The sequence below is a fragment of the Nansenia antarctica genome (assembly GCF_963989245.1).
Source record: "Nansenia antarctica genome assembly, chromosome: 17".
Classification (NCBI taxonomy): domain Eukaryota; kingdom Metazoa; phylum Chordata; class Actinopteri; order Argentiniformes; family Microstomatidae; genus Nansenia; species Nansenia antarctica.
The window spans coordinates 17,841,173-17,865,148 of NC_137687.1; the positions used below are offsets into that span (position 1 = coordinate 17,841,173).

At 43.8% G+C, this 23,976-nt stretch overlaps 1 protein-coding gene across 1 annotated transcript; it reads left to right on the plus strand.

The window, feature by feature from the left end:
- Positions 1-19,773: 19,773 nt before the first annotated feature.
- LOC308172459 (thiamine transporter 1-like) lies at positions 19,774-22,724 on the plus strand (the record flags this gene model as incomplete). The annotated part of the gene is made up of 6 exons (XM_080547363.1): positions 19,774-19,920; positions 20,219-20,482; positions 20,688-21,270; positions 21,699-21,891; positions 21,978-22,119; positions 22,572-22,724. 6 exons carry the CDS (start codon positions 19,774-19,776, stop codon positions 22,722-22,724), a joined length of 1,482 nt encoding a protein of 493 aa, XP_080403489.1.
- Between the last annotated feature and the right edge of the window lie 1,252 nt (positions 22,725-23,976).

Genomic DNA, 23,976 nt, shown 5'->3' on the forward strand with positions numbered 1-23,976 from the left:
TAACTTGCATTGCTTTTGACACAGCGGTCTGGCTGGCGCAGTGGTTAAGGCAACCAGCTAGAGTTCCGAAGGTTGCGAGTTCGAGACTTGAATAAGTGATATTTTTTTTTTTTACATTTAACTGAAGATTTCATGCAAAGGCTTCAAACACCATTGTAATCGTGTCAGTTCTTGTAAATTAGCCTGCACCACAATTGTATAGCCTACATACTTTTTTAGATGAGATTTTAGATTAGATTCAGACAACGAAATGCAGTAAAAAGTGTGTCTGAAGAAGGATTTGAACCACCGATTTAAAAAGACGAATAAATACTATAGCAGCGGTCGATACCACTAGGCCATTGTGACAATATGACGGCTTGTAGCCTGCTGCGGATATCACCACAGTAGTAAATATTAATTTATTAAAATATGAACATATAACAATAACTGGGGCTAGTATGACCTACGCATTTAATCGGTCAGCAATTTCTTGCCAAACAATTTCCCTCGCCTTGTTAATTGCGGCAGTATTGCACTATTTTACATCTTATTTTTCCGTCTTCATAAAGATCAATAATTCGGAATGCTGCGCAAATGTAGGACCCCTGCAGAGTGGAGTATCTTCATTTCGACAGATCGACTCTTCGGGGCTCTTTATGTCTGCGTGCACGCGCCCATATCGAGGATTTCTAAGCCGGTGTTCTGTGAACACTCATGACACAAGCCTGATCCTCGTTCGAGGAATCACCTGAGGCTTGAATTCCAATCCCGAGTTGCCTAATTATTTCATATTTATTCATATTATTTATTCATATTATTCATATTATTTAGGAAAAATGTTAACACATAATAAAATATGAAATTTTAAATTATTATCGCCTAATTTATTTCAATCGCCGATATACTAATCCACTTTAGTGGAACGGCCCCCAGGACTGGGTTAGATTGGGGATAACGGTGTTAACATGTGGCTGTCCTGTAGTCCAGGACTGGGTTAGATTGGGGAACTAGCCCTGATATATCAACCCCACACAGCGGGAGAGAGCAGGACTGTCAGACGATGCAGGTACTGACTGACTTACACTGCACTGGCAGCATTGGTTTTACAACAGTGCAATGACACTCACCAATAACAAAGACTTACCATCCATCTCACTGTCTTTCATCTCCACTCTTCCTCTGTCCTCTTTATTCACCGTCACTCTCTCCTCCCTCCTTTGGTCTCCTCCATCCTCTTCTTTCACCATCACACCATTCTCCTCTACATCCTCTTCCTCCAGCTTCACTGCCACCATCTCTGGACCCCACTGTGGGCTTTTCACCATCACACCATTCTCCTCTACATCCTCTTCCTCCAGCTTCACTGCCACCATCTCTGGACCCCACTGTGGGCTTTTCAGGGCTGGAGAACCACGGCCAGATCCAGGGGACTCGGTGCATTCTGGTTCATACATGGTTACCATGGTTACATGAGCTGAAGAGGACCTGCGGCTAGAAACACTGGAGGCAGAAACAACGCAGGTCGATTAGACATGACAGACAAACAGTTCACTGAACTCCCATCTAAACTGACAGGACACGTCCTGCAAATGCAATAATAATATTACTGATGGCATTTGCTGTAATTAAAGGGTCTGGAAAGTAAACATTAAATGGTTCCAATTGTATTTTGTGTCCAGGAAAAATGTTAACACATAATAAACTATGAAAATAATCTTCTAGTTAGGCTCTACTTCCTGGTCAGACAGTTCTGAGGCTGTGTGGGCGTGGCCTTTGCACGCTTGACTGGCAGCTCCCTTCCAAGCCAGCTTGCTGCCTTATCATACATGACATTCATCTGTTAGACGTGCTTATAGTTCTGCCCTTTAACTACCAACTGTTTAATTACCAACTGCCCTTTAATTACCAACTGTTTAATTACCTACTGTTTAATTACCTACTGTTTAATGACCTACTGTTTAATTACCAAATGTTTAATTACCTACTGTCCTTTAACTACCAACTGTTTAATTACCAACTGCCCTTTAATAACTGTTAAGCTGCTGTTGAAATGTGTAAATACTGAGCTAATACAATTACAAATGGACTTATGCACCTGCAGTATGATTATAGTCATGCACCTGCAGTATGATTATAGTCATGCACCTGCAGTATGACTCATCATATCAATTCAATGACCACCATTAGCATACAGTACACCTGGCACCCTATGGTGAATTATTGAACAGGATACTTGTGGACAGGATCCACAGCATGTGTTAGCGTTAGCAGCATGTGTTAGGGTTAGCAGCACGTGTTAGTGTTGGCAGTAGGGATGCTCCGATCTGGATTTTTGGGGCCGATACCGATCCCCGATTTTTTTCCTCAAGATCAACCGATACCGATTTTTTTTTTAATACATAACTGTAGGCCTACTGACTGGATAGCCTACATATTTTTTGCTTTTTAGACAAAAGCTCTGATCCATTAGGCACCAAGCAAACGCAGACCCATTTTTATGGCATAGTAAAAGTCTGGCCTATCACCCAGTTAGGGCCTGAAGCCCAAGTCAGTCGATATGGCTGTATAAAAGACATCATAAACATGGCCTTCATGGTTTACATACTGTTACGTCCTCCTATGTTTTCTGTTCAGTTATCTGTCTTCCCCAGGAAAAGAAAAAAAAAAAAGAAAAAAAAAAAGGATCGGTTTTGTGATCGGCCATTTTTGCCGATCACCGATCGAGTCATTTGGAGTGAAATCGGCCGATTTAAATCGGTGGCCGATAAATCGGAGCATCCCTAGTTGGCAGCATGTGTTAGGGTTAGCAGCACGTGTTAGCGTTAGCAGCATGTGTTAGGGTTAGCAGCATGTGTTAGGGTTAGCAGCATTTGTTAGCGTTAGCAGCATTTGTTAGCGTTAGCCGTATGTGTTAGCGTTAGCAGCATGTGTTAGGGGTTAGCAGCATGTGTTATCGTTAGCAGCACGTGTTAGCGTTAGCAGCATGTGTGACTTACTGATCAGTTGTAGCACAACGGTGTTGGTCTGGTCTTCTAATTCGCTGCTGTATTTTCACAATATCCGCCGTGTTTAGTTTCTTCCCACACTGGACGTAGCACTGGCGCATGTCCTCATGACCACAACTATGTTTCCTTTGCTCAGAGGTTTGCCCTGCCGCTGTCCTTCTCTGCTGCTCCTGTAATCCAATCACTGAGCTGCTCTTGTGACCACCTGACTCAGGATGTGATTGGTCAGCTCTAGCGCAGCCTGTGGTTGGCCTTTGCTGAAAGGAATTCCTACCATAGCACTCTTCGATCTTGATCTCCTGACCTCCAGTCTTGACCTCTGAACTGCCGTTACTGTCACTATCCATGTCATTACTGTCACTATCCATGTCATTCGCTGCTTCAGAGAGGTGACGCCCTGACGTATCTCTACTGAGCATCTCATCTTTGGCCTTTTGGTTTTTGATAAAGTCCCGTAGAAACCTGTCCCACGGTGTGTCGTACTCTTCTTTAATGTTGGGAGAGTGATGGTCCCTGTGGGTGGGAGGTGGTGGTGGTGGTGGTGGCTGGAGCCTAATAAGATTGTCCTTCCGGTGGTTCTGTCCTTCTGCCTCTGCATCAGGGGACCCAAGGTGTGTCCTCTGGCTCTCTGACACTGAGTAAGCAGAAGCCTCCATCTCTCTGCCCAGATGGACAGTTCACAGTGCAGGGAATCCTACCAACACAGATGATCACAATATTAAAACAGAGTGACGAAATGTAATCAAAACATTGAACATTTCTTTTTCCAGAATTGGAAAACAGTAGCCAAGCTACAGTTAGGTCCATTTGGACTCTTTGACAGAACTGTTGTTATTTTAGTTGTTTACCAAAACATATTCAAGTTATAGTCATAGAATGAATATGGCCTTAACGTGCAGACTGTCAAACACCCTCTTTAATTTGAGGGTATCCAGATCCAAGGAGGAATGGTTTAGATGTTACAGCTCTTTAATACGTGGCACCCTCCTTTTCAAGGGACCAAAAGCAACTGGCCCAATGACGTGACGTCCAAACCCCTTTATGAAGTGAAAATAAGGAAAATGTTTATTAAAAAAACATTTATTGAATCTATTAATCACTGTTTATTAAATGATATGAAAATGTTTTGAGGGTGTAGCATAGCCTAGTGTTACTGACATGCTGGACATACCCTCACTGCCTTACAAAGGTCAAGAGCTATTAGACTCTTTACTCACAACATGTCATACCGGATAACTGGCATGGGGAAATGTTAGAAATGAAATAAAACCTAAAACCTCTCTAACCCTAACCCAGCGTTTCCCAAACTGTGGGGCGCGCCCCCCCTAGTGGGGCGCGGGGGTACTGCAGGGGGGGCGCAGAAATAATAATAAAAAAAATAATAATAAAAATGTGGGAATACTGCTGCCTTTTGCAACATCGTACCTGTGTGAGATAGGCTTTTCTGCTGTTGCTGCTATCAAAAGCAAATACAGGTCGAAGTTGAACATTGAGAATGAACTGAGAGTGGCAGTCTCAAAACAACAACCCCGCTTTGAGAAGATTTGCAAGGCAAAGCAAGCACACACAAGTCATTGATCGTAATTGTGATAGGAATGTGTAGAGTAAGAATAGTGATGCAGTAGAAATTAGTTAATGTTGATATGTTGAATATTTCAGTGGCACAGGATCATTTGCCAAGCACTTATGTTCCTTTTCAACCCATAATAAAATATAAAACTATAGTTGGATATATGTGTCTTGTTATTATTAGAAGAGAAAATGTAATGTTTGTACAACTTTATACAATTAATTATATCAATCTAGGTGGGGACCGGGTTAGGGGGGGCTCGAAAATATTTACAATTACCCAAGGGGGGCCTGATTGAAAAAGTTTGGGAACCGCTGCCCTAACCCATATATTTAAATATAACAAACAATATGACGTCTAGGGCTGCAACAACGAATCGATGAAATCGATAAAAATCGATAATGAAATTCGTTGGCGACGAATTCCATTATCGATTCGTCGGGTCTTGTTCCATAACAAACCTACTTCCTGTTGACGCACGCCACGCTGTCTTGCCACGGTGTAGGCATCGCGAATCATAGCGCTACCTATGGCCGGAAAGGGCAGAACCTACGACTGGAACCGGAAAAGTGGGAAAATCCAGTACCTACACCGGCGCGGCGGCTACATTTAAATCATGCTACTCAAAAGCCTTGAGAGTGAAGCTGTCTGCTGTCTGCTGTCGGGACATGCTAGTGAGTTAGCTAGCAGGGTTAGCTCGCTGCTGCCGCTAGCTGACTGTCACTACGCTGCTCGTCCAGCTGTAGGCTGCGTAGCTGTGCAGAGAACCAGAGCACTAACTATGTTTCTATAGAGGGCAGTGTTTCCTCTATATGCATTTATTGGTGGCGGGCCGCCACGAATGAATTTCCTCCGCCACAAATCGATTCAGTCCACAAAAAATAAATAAAAAATAAATAAAAATGTTTTACATTTTAGCTGATTAAAATATATCTGATCCTAGATCAGCGCTATAATGGATGTTGACTAAAAGTGCACCTAAATCCACGCCCATCTCTCTCTAACCGCTGATCCAAAATCAGATTAATGACATTAGGGCTACTCCTGATTGGTCTAAATGTGAACCGGCATGAGAACCGTGCAGACTCAACCATCCCCGCTCAGCTTCCGAAATGCTCGGCCGCCTGTGTTTTCTCCTCGCAAATAACGGGCTAAAAGTCACCGGTAGTATCATCTAAAAGATACAAAAAGCTGATCTAGCTAGCTAGGTGCACAAATAAGATATCACGTTAAATAACAGCGACAGATGGATGGATTTTTCAAGAAAAAAGATGTCCCAGACACTTCAAACATTGCTGAAGCTAGCAGTGGCTATGAGCGATACGAAACTGCATGGCTGGGTGTCGTATTGCAGGATTTAAGTTTCTCTATATATTTCGGGACGAGGAGCAGCATGGCATGGTCGGTCCTTCCCAGCGGTGCCCTCGGGAACGAACGGTAAGCCTCGTTGATAGTAACGTAGCAGTGGTCTAGTATGTTAGCTCCTCTGCTGGGGCATGACACCTGTTGTTTGTAATTGGGAAGTTCTGTTGGTGTGATTAAAATCGCCGAGCACAATAACTGCTGCGTCGGGATTAGAGTTTTCCACAGAGGAGATGTAGGTAATACTTGGGACATTGCAATTGAAATTGCGTTCAAAGTAAAACACACACACGCAAATATTGACAGTAGAGCGTGGCTTGATAGTGTATATCCCCACTGTGCTGGGTCGCCTCCACACCTGGCACCACAGGGGCCCGTTAATAAGACTGCTGTCTGTGGATTAGTTCGAAAAAAATGTGTCCAATACAACGTTGTAGTTGTTTAGTACAAATTAGTGTTGTTCCGATACCATTTTTTGATCCCGATACCGATACCGATACCTGACCGTGCAGTACTTGCCGATACCGAGTACCGATCCGATACCACGGCGTTTGAAAAAACAAAACAAAAAAACATGTTTTTTGAGCCGCATACTCACCTCGATGTAAAATTATTGCTAACACTTAGTCTGGCACTGCTCAAAACCTTTGTAAAACAGGAAAAAATACCAACAGAGAGTGAATGCTATAGAACTTTTTTTATTGTCTACCTGGTATGGTGACAAGAAAATCAACCCCTTATAAAACCTGAAATGTGGCTCTCACAGATGCCAATCAGTGCAATATCCATTTAGGATATAAAACAGTCGTAGTAGTAGTGCAACAGCAAGTGAACATTTACAAACAAAATAACTTTAGTACTTAAAAAAAAAAAAAAGAAATAATAAAAATAAATATAGTACTCGCCGATACCGATACCAGCATTTTTGTGCGTATCGGTGGCCATGCCGATACTAGTATCGGTATCGGAACAACACTAGTACAAATGGGTCTATAGCAGCTAGGTAACATTAGTCCTGTATCAGAGTTGTGTTGTTGGGTCTTGTAGCAGGGTTAGCTATAGCAGCTAGGTAACATTAGTCCTGTATCAGAGTTGTGTTGTTGGGTCTTGTAGCAGGGTTAGCTATAGCAGCTAGGTAACATTAGTCCTGTATCAGAGGTGTGTTGTTGGGTCTTGTAGCAGGGTTAGCTATAGCAGCTAGGTAACATTAGTCCTGTATCAGAGTTGTGTTGTTGGGTCTTGTAGCAGGGTTAGCTATAGCAGCTAGGTAACATTAGTCCTGTATCAGAGGTGTGTTGTTGGGTCTTGTAGCAGGGTTAGCTATAGCAGCTAGGTAACATTAGTCCTGTATCAGAGGTGTGTTGTTGGGTCTTGTAGCAGGGTTAGCTATAGCAGCTAGGTAACATTAGTCCTGTATCAGAGTTGTGTTGTTGGGTCTTGTACAGTTGCTCAAAATGCAGATAAGAGAAAGTATAGGCTAATATCAAACAACAATCCTAGAGATGACTAACTCAAACGTACGCATAACTAAATAAAAGCAGGCCAAATAACGACAGCTACACGCCCTCAACTGGGAACATAAAGGATAAATGAATTTTGCAATCGAACGTGTCCTACAGCGACAGCTGGTCGTGCAAATGAGGATCTGGGAAGATTTTTGTAGCTTTTTTTTTTTTTGCCATCCTCCCTCTAGTTTGAAATTCGGTCGTTGTTTTGAGCGCGCGCGCGCGTTTCATGCGCGTGCACGCGAAAAAACAATCGCGCGCGCTGCGCGCCCGTCCCTATCCACCACCAATGGAAAAATTCCTGGAGGAAACACTGGAGGAGGGTTACACTAACTATGTTTCTATAGAGGAGGGTTACACTAACTATGTTTCTATAGAGGAGGGTTACACTAACCATGTTTCTATAGAGGAGGGTTACACTAACTATGTTTCTATAGAGGAGGGTTACACTAACTATGTTTCTATAGAGGAGGGTTACACTAACTATGTTTCTATAGAGGAGGGTTACAGCTAAATATGTTTCTATAGAGGAGGGTTACACTAACTATGTTTCTATAGAGGAGGCAGTGTTTCCTAAAAAAATTAAATAAAAATGTGATCGTTGTTTTGAGCGCGCGTGCGCGTTTCATGCGCGTGCACGCGGAACTAATCGCGCGCGCTGCGCGTGCGGTCACGGCCATCCGCCACCATTGTAAAAATTCCTGGAGGAAACACTGGGAGGGTTACACTAACTATGTTTCTATAGAGGAGGGTTACACTAACTATGTTTCTATAGAGGAGGGTTACACTAACTATGTTTCTATAGAGGAGGGTTACAGCTAACTTCCTATTGTTTTATTATATAAGTACTGCTGGGCTCAGCCCTTCCATGGTCTCCTGCTCTCCATGCAAATGCGTTAGTGTGAGTTCTGGCGAAGCGTCAGCTAAATGACTGTAATGTAATGCGATAGCCAGTGAGTGTTTGCTCGCATTCATGAATTCAATATTGCATGACAAGTGTATTTAGCTAGCTGGCTAACGTCAGTGGTAGAGCAGAGGTGATAAGCTAAAGGCTAGCTAGTGGTAGCCTACCAAACTACCCGTGAGTTAGAGTGAGGCACTGACTGTAGCCTAGCCTATTGTATGGAGTGAGAGGACACATTGCATTGTTTTGGAGCATATCTGTTATATAAAAACATTAGTGTCTTGTCTGTAGCCTATATTGCACTTTGGGTTACTGACCTTTACATTAAGCAAAGTTATTACCTAAAACAATGCATGTATTGAGCTAGAGTTCAACTACTTTATTGAAACAATCTACCGCCATAGTCCATGGCCTGTTGTTATACCTATTTGATGTAGCAAAGCCTTTTTTATTTATATTATTTGTTATTAATACTTAGTCATTTTGCACATGTATATGTATAGGCCTGGCTGATTTAGAAAACATATAATAAAATTTGCAAAAGAAATCTTGTGTGTATCAAAATAATCGTTAGTTGCAGCCCTAATGACGTCATAATAATATGATTGTTATGCTTTGAAGCATTCTGTCCTAAACTGGCAGTCAGCCAATGTCATCCGGGATAACAAGCAGTCTGGAGCAATTTGATGACATGTTATCAGACAGGACGTTACACAATGATGACATGTTCGCCTTGTGAATCAAGACAAATCAGGTTGACTTTATTTCCTTTATGGTGTTGTTACCTTGTTAGGAACAGATCACGAGTAGAACCTCTGAGTTCTCAGACTATTTATCAAACAAAGGAACAGTTACAAGAGCAGCTGCTGCTGGTGGTGAGGGGCTGGCTGAGGTGAAGAGCCTCACCCCCTGGCTCCACTCCCCTATTTGTAAACAATGATGTGTAAATACAGTTTAAAATAATATCCCATCACCTTTAATGTAGAAAAGCCCAAGGTGCGAAAACTAGGATGATCCACATGATGTAATTTCAGGTTACAGGTCAGAGGGTAGGGCTCAGAACACAAGAAGCCATTTTGAGATGACCACATGGCTTTAACCCTTGTGTGGTGTTCGGGTCAACCTGACCCGTTTTCAATTTTTACTTAAAGAGAAATGGTACAAGAATACATTTTATCAATCTGAAACTCCATGGCCTTGGCTCATTTTATATGAAAAACAAAAAACAAAATTTTTTTTTTTTTTTACACATCCTACAATACCCCAACACATTTATGTCCTTCATAAGGTGTTCGGGTCATTTGGACCCGGATACACAGAGACACAGAAACATACACACACTCACACTGACACTCACTCACTCACTCACACACCTCTGCTCTGTCTTTCCCGTGCCGAGAAGCCGTCTGCTCTCGCACTCTTTACCCTTTGAAATGCAACATTGTATAATAATAATAAAGAATAATATTGTACTGGACTCCTCACACCTGCACAAGAAGCCGTCTGCTCTGGCTTTCCCGCGCCGAGAAGCTGTCTGCTCTCGCACTTTTTACCCTTTGAAGTGCAATGTTGTAAAAAAAAAAGTATAATAATATTGTACTGCACCTGCACATCATGGGAGGGATAAAAGAGAGAAATAGCTCTCCATCCCAGTGTATAGGTCATTTCAACTACAATCCTCCACCAGCAACATGAAGAAAAGATACAGTGTTCAGAGGGCCGTGGAGATAATATTAGAAGAGAGTGAGCAACATAGTGAAGTTGAAGGGGGGGAGGATGTTTCAGATGAGGATAATGTCGAAATTAATTCAGAGTATTCTGATTCTGAAAGTGAATTTGGAGATGAGTTTCACTCTGAGCATGCAGCAGAAGGATCCCCACAGCCAGCCACTGGAAGAGCCCCACAGCCAGCCACTGGAAGAGCCCCACAGCCAGCCACTGCAGGAGCCCCACAGCCAGCCACTGCAGGAGCCCCACAGCCAGCCACTGGAAGAGCCCCGCAGCCAGCCACTGGAAGAGCCCCGCAGCCAGACACTGGAAGAGCCCCACAGCCAGCCACTGGAAGAGCCCCACAGCCAGCCACTGGAAAAGCCCCACTGCCAGCCACTGGAAGAGCCCCACAGCCAGCCACTGGAAGAGCCCCGCAGCCAGCCACTGGAAGAGCCCCGCAGCCAGCCACTGCAGGAGTCCCACAGCCAGCCACTGCAGGAGCCCCACAGCCAGCCACTGCAGGAGCCCCACAGCCAGCCACTGCAGGAGCCCACACATATTTGTCCAAGAATGGCCAAATTGAATGGTCTTCATCCCCAATGAGAGAGCCCCCCCGCTCAGCTGCTAACATTATAAGGATGGTACCAGGGCCCACACGATTGGCAGTGACTCATGTTGATGATATCAAGTCATCCTTTGAGCTGCTGATTACTGATTCAATTCAGAAAATAATTCTTGATATGACCAACCTTGAGGGGAGACGTGTTTTCGGGGAGGAGTGGAAAGAAATGGACAACACACACTTACAGGCCTATTTTGGGATCCTCATCCTAGCAGGTGTCTATAGGTCAAGAGGGGAGTCGACTGAAAGTCTGTGGGATGTGGAGACAGGGAGAGCAATTTTTAGAGCCACAATGTCTCTGAAGAGCTTCAATATCTACTCGAGGGTCATCAGGTTTGATGACCGGGAATCAAGACCTGTTAGACGGCGTAGGGACAAGTTGGCTGCAATCCGCACGGTGTGGGACAAGTGGGTGGACCGGCTTCCACTTCTTTACAACCCTGGGCCCAATCTAACTGTGGATGAACGGCTTGTGGGGTTTAGAGGTTGTTGCCCCTTCAGGCAGTATATGCCCTCCAAACCAGCAAGGTACGGAATAAAAATCTGGGTTGCCTGTGATGCCGTTTCATCGTATGCATGGAACATGCAAATGTATACAGGGAAGCCAGAGGGAGGAGCCCCTGAGAGAAACCAGGGGACACGGGTGGTGTTGGATATGTCACAGGGCCTCAGTGGCCATAACATCACCTGTGATCATTTCTTTACATCCTACAGCCTGGGACACGAACTTCTCAAACGAAAGGTGACAATGGTTGGAACAGTCCGAAAAAACAAGACGGAGCTCCCACGCCAGTTTCTAAATGTGAAGAACAGGCCAGTCCATTCCTCCAACTTTGTGTTTACAGCCAACACTACCCTGGTGTCTTACATACCAAAAAAGGGCAAGAATGTGATGCTCATGAGCACTCTACATAGGGATGGAAGAATCAGTGGCCGGGAGGACCGTAAGCCAGAGGTCATACTTGACTACAACGCCACCAAAGGTGGAGTAGACAACCTGGACAAGCTGCTGGCCTGCTACAGCTGCCAAAGAAGAACTCTACGGTGGCCTCTCGTGATCTTCTTCAACATCCTGGATGTTTCAGCCTACAACGCATTTTCAATCTGGATGGCAGTCAACCCAGACTGGAACCAAAGGAAGCTCCAAAGACGACGTCTTTTCCTTGAGGAGCTAGGTATGGCACTGGTGACACCGCATATCCAAAGGAGACAACATATGCCCAGGACCCCAACTTCTCTAGCCATAGTGAGGAGGATTACAGATGCTCCACCTGCACAACCCACACAACCACAATCTCCAGTGCCTGAGGTAAGTGTCCTGTTGCGGTTGTTTGTGTGTGTGTGTCTGTGTTGATTCATTTGCTTAGTCAAATGTATTGATCGCTTTGGTAAATGTAAGTCGCTTTGAAATAAGGCGGTCTGCTAAATGCCAACATTTTTAATGTAAATGTAAATATGTGTGTGTGTGTGTGTGTGTGTGCGTGTGTGCGTGTGCGTGTGTGTGATTTAGAGTATTAGGAGACGTGGTGGAAAAAAAAATCCTGAACTAAGTCTTTTCATTATTCTAGACTGCAGCCCATGGCAAAAAGAGGAAGCGCTGCGAGGTGTGTGGACCCTCAAAGGACACAAAGACAGGGACCACATGCAGCAATTGCAAAAAGTACATTTGTGGTACACATACTGTCAAATGCTGTACTTCATGTGTTGTGTAGACAGACATGCCCATGCACACACAATTGTAACCAGTGTTATTTCAGTGACTAAAACAGTGTACATTCCACATGTTTTGTGTTTCAGCATTTGTAGCATTATTCTTGTTCATCACCTGTATTTTTTACAGCTTTGATTATAATGCTTTGAAAATCAATTGAGAATATAAGTTCAAAATAATAAACATCAATAAAAACATTGTTTCATTTACATTTTTCCTAGATAAGTATGATTTATGACAACCAAGTCTTTATTATAGTGGATTTTGTTTAGTGGAAGTTAGGAGCATCATGTGTGTAAAAACGCCTCTACTCATCATGCTGCCGTTCGGCCCCACCTATTCCCAGGGGTCTGACACTTTGAGGGTTATAATTAGGCACCCTCTGCTCCAGCCCCTCCAAAGGGCAGCCCCCTAGGTCCACCAGAACAAAATATACACTTTTGAATGTGAACACAGTACCTATTGTGCATTAATAGGTACAGTACCTGTTTGTGCCCACAGGAGGCGCTCTTTAATATTATGGGCTATTTTGGGGCTATCTTGCACCCTGAGCATACTCCCTTGTACGGGTCACCATTGGGACTAGGAGCACCGTGTCAGGAAAAGTGCTTTCAAAACCCCAATGATGTCCCGGGTCAACTTGACCCGAAGAGTACGAAAGGGTCCAAAAAGTGAACACCACACAAGGGTTAACAAAGGGTCGTAAAGCCTACCCTCCCCTCCCCTAGCCCCCATAGTCAGGAGGGTCCTTATAGCAAAAGGCAAACTATACAGTTTATGTGTGCATGTGTGCCAAAATCTACTACAATGGCGCTACGTGTGGACACGGGATTTCTAGACGTTATTTGCGTTGATGGCCTTCCATAGTGGAGAAGCGCCATCAGTACCTCCGTGTGTTCGTCCAGACCAGGCGACACGGACATAAACTGATAACAAGTTCCGCCAACATTATATAGTGTTATAATATAACAACATTCTATATATAGATAACAACATTGTATAGTGTTCTATATAGATAACAACATTGTATAGTGACAGAATAGCCTATCTCTGCAGACAGAAGTGGTCAGTAGTAACATGTTAGAGACAGTGAGGCAGCGAGCTGAGACAAAGGATTCTACTGACCTCCGACACTCGTCTCCCGTCCTCCTTGTTGACTGTTGAGATGTTTTCCGCAGTAAAGGAAACCAAATACAGAGATGTAACTATTCTAACCGTTCTGCCATCGCTACAGATGTTGCATTACTGCTGTAATGTTTGCCCTCTGTCACAGTTGTAAACTTAATAATTACTCGTAAGCTTCAGCACGGTGTGTGTTTACTGACTCCGCCATCTTAGATCGACTTCTCGTTCCCTGGTATCGCGGGAATAGATCACGTCATCGTCGTCTTCTTCTTCTTGTTGTTTTGTTTTTAACGGCAGCGTGCGTCCTTGATGCTGCATTACTGCCCTCTGCTGGAGGCAGTTACCTCCTACAATGTCCGTTCTGTCATATTCATCAGAGCTGTCATCAGGACGATCACGTCCCCTGTTGGGTGCTAGAAGTGTAGAAGTTTGACTGGCGGTCAATGGGATTTTCTGGTCTTTGCTTTAATCCGATACAATAAGAAAGCCGTATTGCTTTTTAGATATTAGGATCGCAAATCCGATGGCCAATCAGGCAAACTATTATATAGTATTGTTGCCGATCAATGATCGACGTCGTTATATGGAGAACATTAATGAAATAGGCAACGTGTGTCCTTTCAGTCTGCCTCCATCCATGTGGATGAACCACCCGACCCAATTTCCTGAGGTGTCATATCCTGACATATACAATTACCTTATTGAATCTCCAGGTAATGTATTTCTGACATCTTTCACTTTTGCTGTCATTAAGATTTTATTTTTCTGTTTTGGTAGTCTGTACAATGTGACACTTGCCCTCTTCCACCGGCCCTAGTTTAGGACCTAGCTTGCTGTTCATTATTTTGAGGATAACTCATAGCTAGCTAGCTATAACGTCTTTATATATATATATTTATATGGAGGGTCATCATGGAGGGTCACTGATAAATCCCACAGCACTTGGGTTGCTGGAGAGGTACTGGAGAGGTTAAAGCAGCTCACTGTGATTGCATGGCAGGGTAAGCTGACTGCATAACATAACAGTTTTAATCTCAATGCCATATCAAATTATTTCAGAAGAAAATAAATGCTCATTGTATTCTATTTTATTCTAGACTGGAAGAAAGTTGTTCCCACGTCGGGGCACTTCTTTTTAAGTTAGAGGCATCTGTCCGCCTTGGCTACACAAGGACGGCACCAACCAGCATCGCCTGTGCCTGGAATAAAGTCTGTACCAAAAAGGTGGAGGCAGACATGGTGAAGGACATTGAATTCTACACAGACAAGGCAAAAAGAAAGAGGGCTGTTGGAAAAAAGTGTGGGGTAGTTCCGAAGGCAAAAGAACAACATCAAAAACAGTTCCTTGATATGTTGTCTGCCACTGGAGCACTGCCCGTTGGTCTCAGCACTTTTAATGGATATGCGGACTCTTTCAGGCCAATGCCATGGTATGAAAATCTGTTAGGGTTTTCTGATGACCAAGTACTGGCAATAGAGGAAGAAACTAAAGACCAGGCAGAATGTTCAACTTGGCACCTGCAAAGAGTTGGGAGGGTGACAGGCACATCTCATTTGTGTTTGTGGCAGTTTTGGTGATTGTAGGGTGGTAGAGCTATGCTGTCCTTTTATTTTACAGGTGCAGATGCAGATGTATGTGTGCAAAACAACCTATGCAGACTTCATCACCTGGACCCCGAAGCAAACGGTCATCTTCCGTGTCCATCAAGATGAAGATTTTATTTGTAAGGCAGTGGACACCATCAGCCGTTTTTGGGCCAGGCACATCTACCCTCAGCTGGCAGGAACCTCAGTCACAGAAACAGAGCTGGAGCTTCAGGTACAACACACTTTGTTCAGAGACTGCAAATACATTGTCTGTCATGTAATATATGTAACATATGCCATACAAATATAGGTAAACCCAACACAATTAATCACAAATGATTTATTTGTAATTTCAGGAGATTGAGGTGGAGTCCACAGACAGTGCTGTCCCAGACACAGAACGAGAGCTTCAGGTAAAATACACACAATTTAAAACACTGCAATATGGAAAATACATAAATAATTAACATTTACAAATGTAACAATTTCTGTTAATTATGAGGTGCATGCCAACAGAATTTATCACCAATGATGTGTTTGCAATCTCAGGAGATTGAGGTGGAGTCCACAGACTGTGCAGTCCCAGAAGCAGAGCAGGAACTTCTGGTAGAACATACAGCATTCAAACACTGCATTGCAGTCATATGGAAATGCTTTTATAGTTCATATCTGTTTATATAGCATTTGCTACCATTTGCTGTTATGAGTTCATGAGGTTCATGGAAACATAATTAAGTGTTACTTTAACACTGCAAGATTTACTGTGCAGAAGCGCAAATAGTGTAACATGATAAAACATGTGATATAAGAACATGACGATGATAGTAAATAGGTACAGGATGGAATGTAGGTTACCCCCTCTTTCTGTAGATGAAGGGCGATTCTTATAGAAAATCATCCGATTTTCATGATTGTTTAACCCTCTCCTGAGGTAGCCTACTATTTCAATTAATTAAGATGTAACAGGATTCTGAGTGACTCTTAGCTGTTGATGGTGAACTGACTAACTCTTCTTGTTTACAAACAAATCAGATAAGTGTATGTAATTGTGTGTCCCCATAAACCAAGTAAGCATATAAACCCAAATACAAACAAAATACAAAGGACAGCAATTTAGAAGGAATAGCAAAAATGTGTTCCTTTTATTTTCATATATATTGTGTGCTATAGTATGTGTTTGGGTTTGTGGTATGTGTATGTGTTTGTGTGTACAAAACAAAAATAACAAATCAGGTTGAAACAAACACAAACCTTACTTAAACACTCAATGAAAAATAATATAGAAAGTTCAAGTCCAGAGTTCTAGGTTTAACATTTTAGGTTTACCAAGCGCTTGGATTTGTTGGTGCACTATATGAAAGAAAAATAAGTCCCAATTGGTATCACTGATACGGTAAATCCCAATTAGCCTACTCACGGTTCCAGGTGGAGGTGAAGCAAATGCGGTAGCGACGAAGGAAGATGGGTTGGGTTGGCGCGTTGCACACGCGGACTCAGTCCTTCTGGTGGCAATGTGGATAACAATCCTCGGAGTTCAGTCTTAGGGTACAAGTCGCTGCTTGCTACCCTACTCGGTAGCTGTAAACGTCCACGGTTTGATTGTTGACAACAGTTTACCCATAATAGCCTAGTGTTTGAGGTGTTATGTGTTATGAATGAATGAATGAATGGTCTTTATTGTCATTGCTATAGTACAAGTACCAAACAACGAAATTTGGGAGGGGTGGCTCCCCTGGTGCTAGGAAAGAAAAAAAGAACTAAAAAAAACAAGAAGGGAAAGGAGCTGGTTTACATAAATAAAGGCTATGTACACTATCCACTATACTATACTGTACAGATAGACGACTAGGGTTGTCATATTGCACATAGTGTTATTGCACATTCATTTAAAGTGTCGCAGTTTGCAGGCTTGAAATGTACATATTTGTGCCTCAGCACTACACCTGATTTTTTCAATCCAGCAGCTGCCATCAATCCGTCCAGACTGTCCAGGGCCCAGAACCTAGGTCTTTGCTGTGTTCAGGGCCTGGATGGCCCTGGGGTAGAAGCTGAGCTTCAGTCTGTTTGTCCTTGCGGCCATGGTCCTGTACCGCCTTTTCGAGGGCAGCCGGGCAAAGTGTTCGTACCCAGGGTGGGTTGGGTCTCTGGAGATCTTGGAGGCCTTCCTGAGACAGCGTGTGTTGTACAGCTCTTCCAGAGAGGGGAGGGGGGCGCCGGTGATCTTCTGGGCTGTTCTCACGACTCTCTGTAGCGCATTTCTCTCCGCGGTTGTGCAGCTGGAGAACCAGTTGCAGATGCCGTAGGTGAGGATGCTCTCCACTACGCCGCGGTAGAAGGCCACCAGTATCTCCTGCTTGTTGTGTTCCTTCCTGAGGACTCTCAGGAAGTAGAGCTGCTGTTGTGCCTTCTTGATGGTGGCTGCTGTGTTGTTCTTCCAGGACAGGTCATCCTGTATGTGCACCCCCAGGAATCGGAGGGTTGAGACTCTCTCCATGCTCTCTCCGTCGATGAGCAGGGGCTGGACCTCAGATTTTTTCCTCCTGAAGTCCACGATGATTTCCTGGGTCTTTGACTTGTTCAGCAGCAGGTTGTTAACCTTGCACAGCTTGCTCAGCTGCTCTACCTCATCCCTGTACGCCGCCTCGTCCCCCTCCCGAGATGCAGCCCACCACGTGGTGTCGTCTGCAAACTTTACGATGGAGTTTCTGGGGTGGACGGGGGTGAAGTCGTAGGTGTAGAGGTTGTAGAGGATGGGGCTTAGCACGCAGCCCTGGGGGGACCCAGTGCTGAGTCTGAGGGCTGTGGAGGTGTGGGAGCCCACCCTCTGGGGGCGGTCGGACAGGAAGTCCTTGATCCATGCACATATAGAGTGTGATAGTCCCAGGTCTAGTAGTTTGGTCACTAGCCTGTCTGGAAGGATGGTGTTGAAGGCAGAGCTGAAGTTATATGATCTGTGTGATCACAAGATAGTTTGATAGCGTTTATTATTTTCCTGGTTGAATGTCCAGTGTTATATTGTGGTGCTATTTTATCTGCATTCTATGGTTATTTAAAAATAAACATTATATTTATACTTTTTCTACCACTGCCTCTGTGGGAGTTCATTTAAATGTGACAGGACATGTGTGGGAAACCCAGCTAGTATACCACCCCGCCACATACTCATGAACAATAATACTTTACTTGTGTCTCATATGAATGAAGCCTTATGTAAATGATTCAATGTGTATCAAATTGTTATTGAGCGAGTGACATGACCTTTGGGACATTTCATCATGACCTGGGGAAAAGATGATCTCATCACTAAATTGTACCACGTCGTTGAAATCAGACTGGATCAATAAATGGTGGAGGTGTGGTCTTCACATGGAAATGTACTCATCACCATGACAACAACCAGTCAGTCATCTGAGGCCCTATGACAACCAATACCTCCTATGAAACGGTATATAATTCTGATGTATCAATGTATCAATTTAGAACCAAATCTGGGTTGCTTTTGTTATGATAAATAAAAACCTGTATCCATCTGACTCCCTAGTCTCCTGAGAATTAATTTCTACCACACTGTGTTTAGATTGGCTTATTAAACATTTAAAGTTTAAATAATTCCATGGATCTTGCTTGCTTTGGTCCAAGTTAGAATAGTTATTGCTTTAATTAAGGTGATATACTTTGGGGGTCATTTAAGAGATAGCTTTACTTTCTTAATGTGATTGGTGTGAGTATGGAGAGGTGTCAATGGATTTATACGGTTAAAGTTTCCCGTAATCAAATTGTGCTCAATTACGTCTGCGATTAGGGAGAGGTTATTGTGGGAGCCAATTAATGGAGGAGGCGTAATGTTCAACAGAGCTCTCCCAATATTAACTCTAAAATAAAACGTCATGAAGGTACGCTTTAGGACATGTACTTGTACTGTTAATTCATGATAAATATTTTTTTATATTTTGCTAACATATCAGCCCAATAGAGCTCTCAGGTCTTTTGCTAGCATATCAGCCCAGTAGAGCTCTCAGGTCTTCTGACGCTGGTTTTCTCTGTGTACCACATGTACAAAAGAAGAGGTTTGGTGAGGCCGCATTCTCATTTTATGCACCAAGATTGTGTCTTCACTGCCAGTTTACATTAGGGATGCAACCTCAGCACATATGTTCAAGTCAAGACTAAAAACCCATCTTTTTAATATTGCCTTTAAATGACTAAATAATTAAATTATGATTATATAATGATTGGAGCACTTTGAGCTGCAACGTTTGCAGGAAACGTGCTATACAAATAAAAAGTTATTATTATTATTATTATTATGATTAGGCCTATTATTATAAAGATAACGTTTTTTTCCACACGCAGGCTTTCTTAGGCATTGTTCTGTCCAACTACTGTTGAAATCCATTTGATATTTATGACTGATTTATGACAGATAGCATAGCATGCCGCATGTTAAATGGGTACGCCTCCCTCTGCCTCACGTTGTATTCACCGCATATCTCAGTCTGAGCAGGAATGTGGGCCATCAGTGGTGCACTTTGAGCAGGTCGCTGACTGACTGACTGACTGAGCTAACCGATTACATAAACACATGTTAAGACGACTCCCATACAATGACTAGGTAGAGGCAGGACTAATGATAGTGCATGGAGGACCAAACCTGGTCAGGTAAACCAGTAGCCTTGTGTGACACGTGGAGATGGAAACTGTGAAGCGATGGAAGGCAGGATGGGGCTATCCCACAGGTGTGCTCTGCACCTACGGGTTCTTCAGTACTGTGAAACCTCTGGAACCCTTCCTGTTCACATACCTGACGGGGCCAGACAAGAACCTGACAGTGGAACAGGTAATAATAATAATAACAACAATTCATTGTATTTATATAGCACTTTTCCGGGGCTCAAAGACACTGAACAGGTACAGTAACAACTTCAGCGCAGTCTCTCTTTTAAGAGCAGTTTCAGACCGTGTTTAAATATGCCACTTTATGCAATCCTTATCCATTTGATCTCTCAATCAAGTGTGTGAGGTTAAAGGTTAAAGGTTAAAGACAGACAAGGTTTTACAAGCTTATGATGTATTAAAAATATGAGAAACCCACTCTGGGTTCCAGTCTTTTGACTTAAGTGACCTTTGAACTCCAGGTGACCAATGAAATCTTCCCTGTGTGGACTTACTCTTACCTGGCCGTGCTGGTCCCTGTGTTTCTGCTCACCGATTGGCTCCGCTACAAGCCGGTAGTGGTGTTCCAGTGTACCAACCTCACAGTGACGACAGCCATGTTGCTGTGGGTCCAGGGTGTGGCAGCCATGCAGGCCATGCAGTTCTTCTACGGCGTGGTGACAGCCAGCGAGGTGGCCTACTTCTCCTACGTCTACAGCGTGGTGGACGTGGAACACTACCGCAAGGTAATTACCGAAAAATGCCGGTTGAGAGAGGACGCTGGCGTTGCTTGTTCGCGGCTTCTCCACCCGAAATCTAGGTGTAATTGCAGTATACAGAGTAGATTGTCCTACAAAGACACTTAGATTTAGTTTTCAGTTTGTAAAGCGTCTTTGAGTGTCTAGAAAAGCGCTATAAGTCTAATGTATTATTATTATTATTATTATTAAGGCCACGTCTTACTGCCGCAGCGTGCAGCTGCTGGGCTACACCGTGGGCTCCGTGTCGGGACAGCTGCTGGTCAGCTTCAGCCTCATGTCCTACCACAACATCCTGGTCCTGACCCTGGTGTTGACCTCCATCGCTCTGGTGACTTCCTGCTTCCTGCCTATGCCGCAGAGGAGCATGTTCTTCCACCGCGGTCCGGGTGACGATAGAGAGGGGAAGCGTACGACTGGAAGTATCGAGAGAAACACTAAAACTGACCCGCATGAGCAGCTAGCGTTGCCAGGAGGAGGGGACGTGATTGAGGGTCCTGGGGGGCCAGTAAGGGCAGGAGGAGGGGACGTTATTGAGGGTCCTGGGGGGCCAGGAAGGGCAGGAGGCTGCTGTCGGGCTCTCCTCCAGCTGTGGCGAGACTTCCTCCAGTGCTATTCCACCAAGCAGCTGGTGTACTGGTCGGTGTGGTGGGCGCTGGCCACCTGCGGGTACAACCAGACAGTCAACTACGTCCAGGTGCTGTGGGAACACGTGGAGCCCTCCCACAACTTCACAGTCTACAACGGAGGGGTGGAGGCTGTGTCCAATCTGTTTGGTGAGTATAGCTCCCGTAGACATCTTTAGACTTCAAACAAACCCAGTAAACAAAGAGTCCAAAAGACGTCCTCAGGGAAGCCGGAATGTGGGCTCAGATGACGTCTTTCTTTTCTGGACGTCCTAGAAAGACGTAATCTGGACGTCCTAGAAAGATGTCACCTGGATGTCCTAAAAAGACGTCATCTGGACGTCGTAGAAAGACGTCATCTGGACCCACATTCCGGCTTCCCTGGAGGACGTCTTTTGGGACTCTTTGTTTACTGGGGAAAACCACACAATAACAAAAAACTATCAAACCATAAAACAAGTTTGTGAAAATATACTGAGGAAAATACATTACAGAACGTTGTTATTTATCCAAAATAACACGAGATAAAGAATCATAAAGAGTTGATCAGTTCAGATAAACGTAAGTGTTCCCTAAAGGTGCGGTGACGGCCTACGGCATAGGCTTCACGCAGGTGGACTGGGCCCAGTGGGGGGAGGTGGCTCTGGGGTCCTTCTCTGGCCTGGGGGCCGCCGCACTCTTCCTCATGACCTTCACCAGCAGCATCTGGGTGTGCTACGCCGGTTACATCGTCTTCAAGTGCTTCTACATGCTGCTTATTACCATAGCCATGTGAGTTTTTCTCCAAGACATACCAGGAAAACAAATGCCAACTTCTTAAAAAGGTCACCGTTCGCCAGCTTCTGTCTTTACCATAGGTTCCAAATCGCTGCTGACCTGTCGATGGAGAGATACGCACTGATCTTTGGATCGAACAACTTCGGTGCTTTGGTCCTTCAGACGATCCTCACGTTAGTGGTGGTGGACAGCAGAGGTCTGGGCCTGGACATCATACCACAGGTGAGTCTGTTGTTCAGGGACAAACGCAGAAGTCCCTTCTTTGCTTTTAAGCTAAACATTTCCAAGAGCGAAAACAAAACACGGCGCAGCAGCTTTCAGTCACACTGCCGCATGCTCCTGGAACAAACTCCCTGAAGAAATCGAACAGGCCCAAACCCTTAAAATAGTTAAATCTTACCTAAAAACCTTCATGTTTTGCAAGAGTTATGATTAAACACAAACACTTCTATCAATGTCTTTTTTCCATTAACTATTGTCTTATTAAATGTTTTATCTATTTACTTCTTATATTTGCTTTTATTCATTGTCATTTTTATTTTCTTACTATGCTCCTGTTGCTGTATTTTAAAATAATGTATGTAAAGCACTTTGAATTGCCCCTGTTGTACGAAATGTGCCATACAAATAAACTTGCTTTGCCTTAAAAAGTACAGTCTCCATTTCTCTTGCAGTTCACCATATACGGAAGCTACTTCACGGCTATCAGTGTCATTTTCTTTCTGAAGGGTGTGTTCACTATTCTGAGAGCCCGGCAAAGCCACAAAGACTCTTTCCCTATAGAAGAGCGCCCCCCAGAGGACACTTGCCTTGAACACAGACTCTGACCAGAGGAAACCCGAGCACTGGCAGCCTGAATACATTTCAGAACGACAGGTCAGTTTGTCCCAGTGTTCGCCTTGTCAATAGTATAGCAGCTAGCTTCAAATTATTTAGACAACGACATTTTTCAAATTGATAGAAATCTTTCATTTATACAAAATGTTTCAATATATAGAGATGTACAGCAATACAAATAAACAATTTTTTCGTTCGATTTTTCGTTAAAATTAATTTTAATATATATACACATTAACTTAAATTTCAGTAACACCCAACAAAAGTGGTCTTCAGTCTATAGTCATGGTCCTGATTCACAGAGATTCTGAGAAAGTTCTTAGAAGTACTTCTATATTGCGCTACAAAGTATTACCCAAGGAGGATTTGAAAAAATAAATTTGACGAACATTGGATTGTTTTTCTCAGAACGTTGCCAGGTAGGACTTATTCTTACTACAGTAGGAAGCGTTGTGAATACAGCCCCTGGTTGACACCTGGACCCCACACCAGGTGACTACAGCCCCTGGTTCCCACCTGGACCCCACACCAGGTGAAAGCACAGATGAGAGAGCACTGCCTCTTGATGACTTGTTGAATGGGCAGCAGAAGAGAGATTCCCCCCCCCCCCTTTAGTCTCTTAAAAACAGAATACGTTGTCCTCTCGTCCTCTTCTTCTTTTCTGTAAAAATACTCTTTCCGATGCCGTACTGCACAAACTGCTTTTGGTTCTTTTACAGATACAGTAAACTCACAGTAGACCCCCAGGTTACCAGGTTACAGCTCTGCCTTAACAAACGCTGTGTGATAAAGATACAAATACTGATATGCACAAAGAGCTTCTATGTACATAACTGCAGCATGATGGATGGGATATTTGCAATAACTTAAGTATGGGTCCAGTTTAAATATACATGTGGTGTCTGTTGAGGCCAGGACAGTTCATGGGTTAAATTGAGGACTTCATCAGGAGATCACCTCTTCCTCTTCCTCGGCACACCGCTACCGTGTGTTGTTTTGTTGCCGTAGACATTGTCACTGTTGCTTCATTGTTGTTGTAGTTGTTGTTGTTCTTCTTCAATAAAAATACAACTTTTAGAAACTTTTTGCGTTTTAAAGCTATTTGTGAAACAAAACAACGAGACGTGAGTGTGCTGGTCGACACCCTCTTGTTGGTGCGGTCTGGTAGCGGCGCTATAAGAAGGGGTTGGTGGAGGATCCTCCTGCTGGAAACTGTGCGCCAGGAGCTCCCTGAGAGACAGA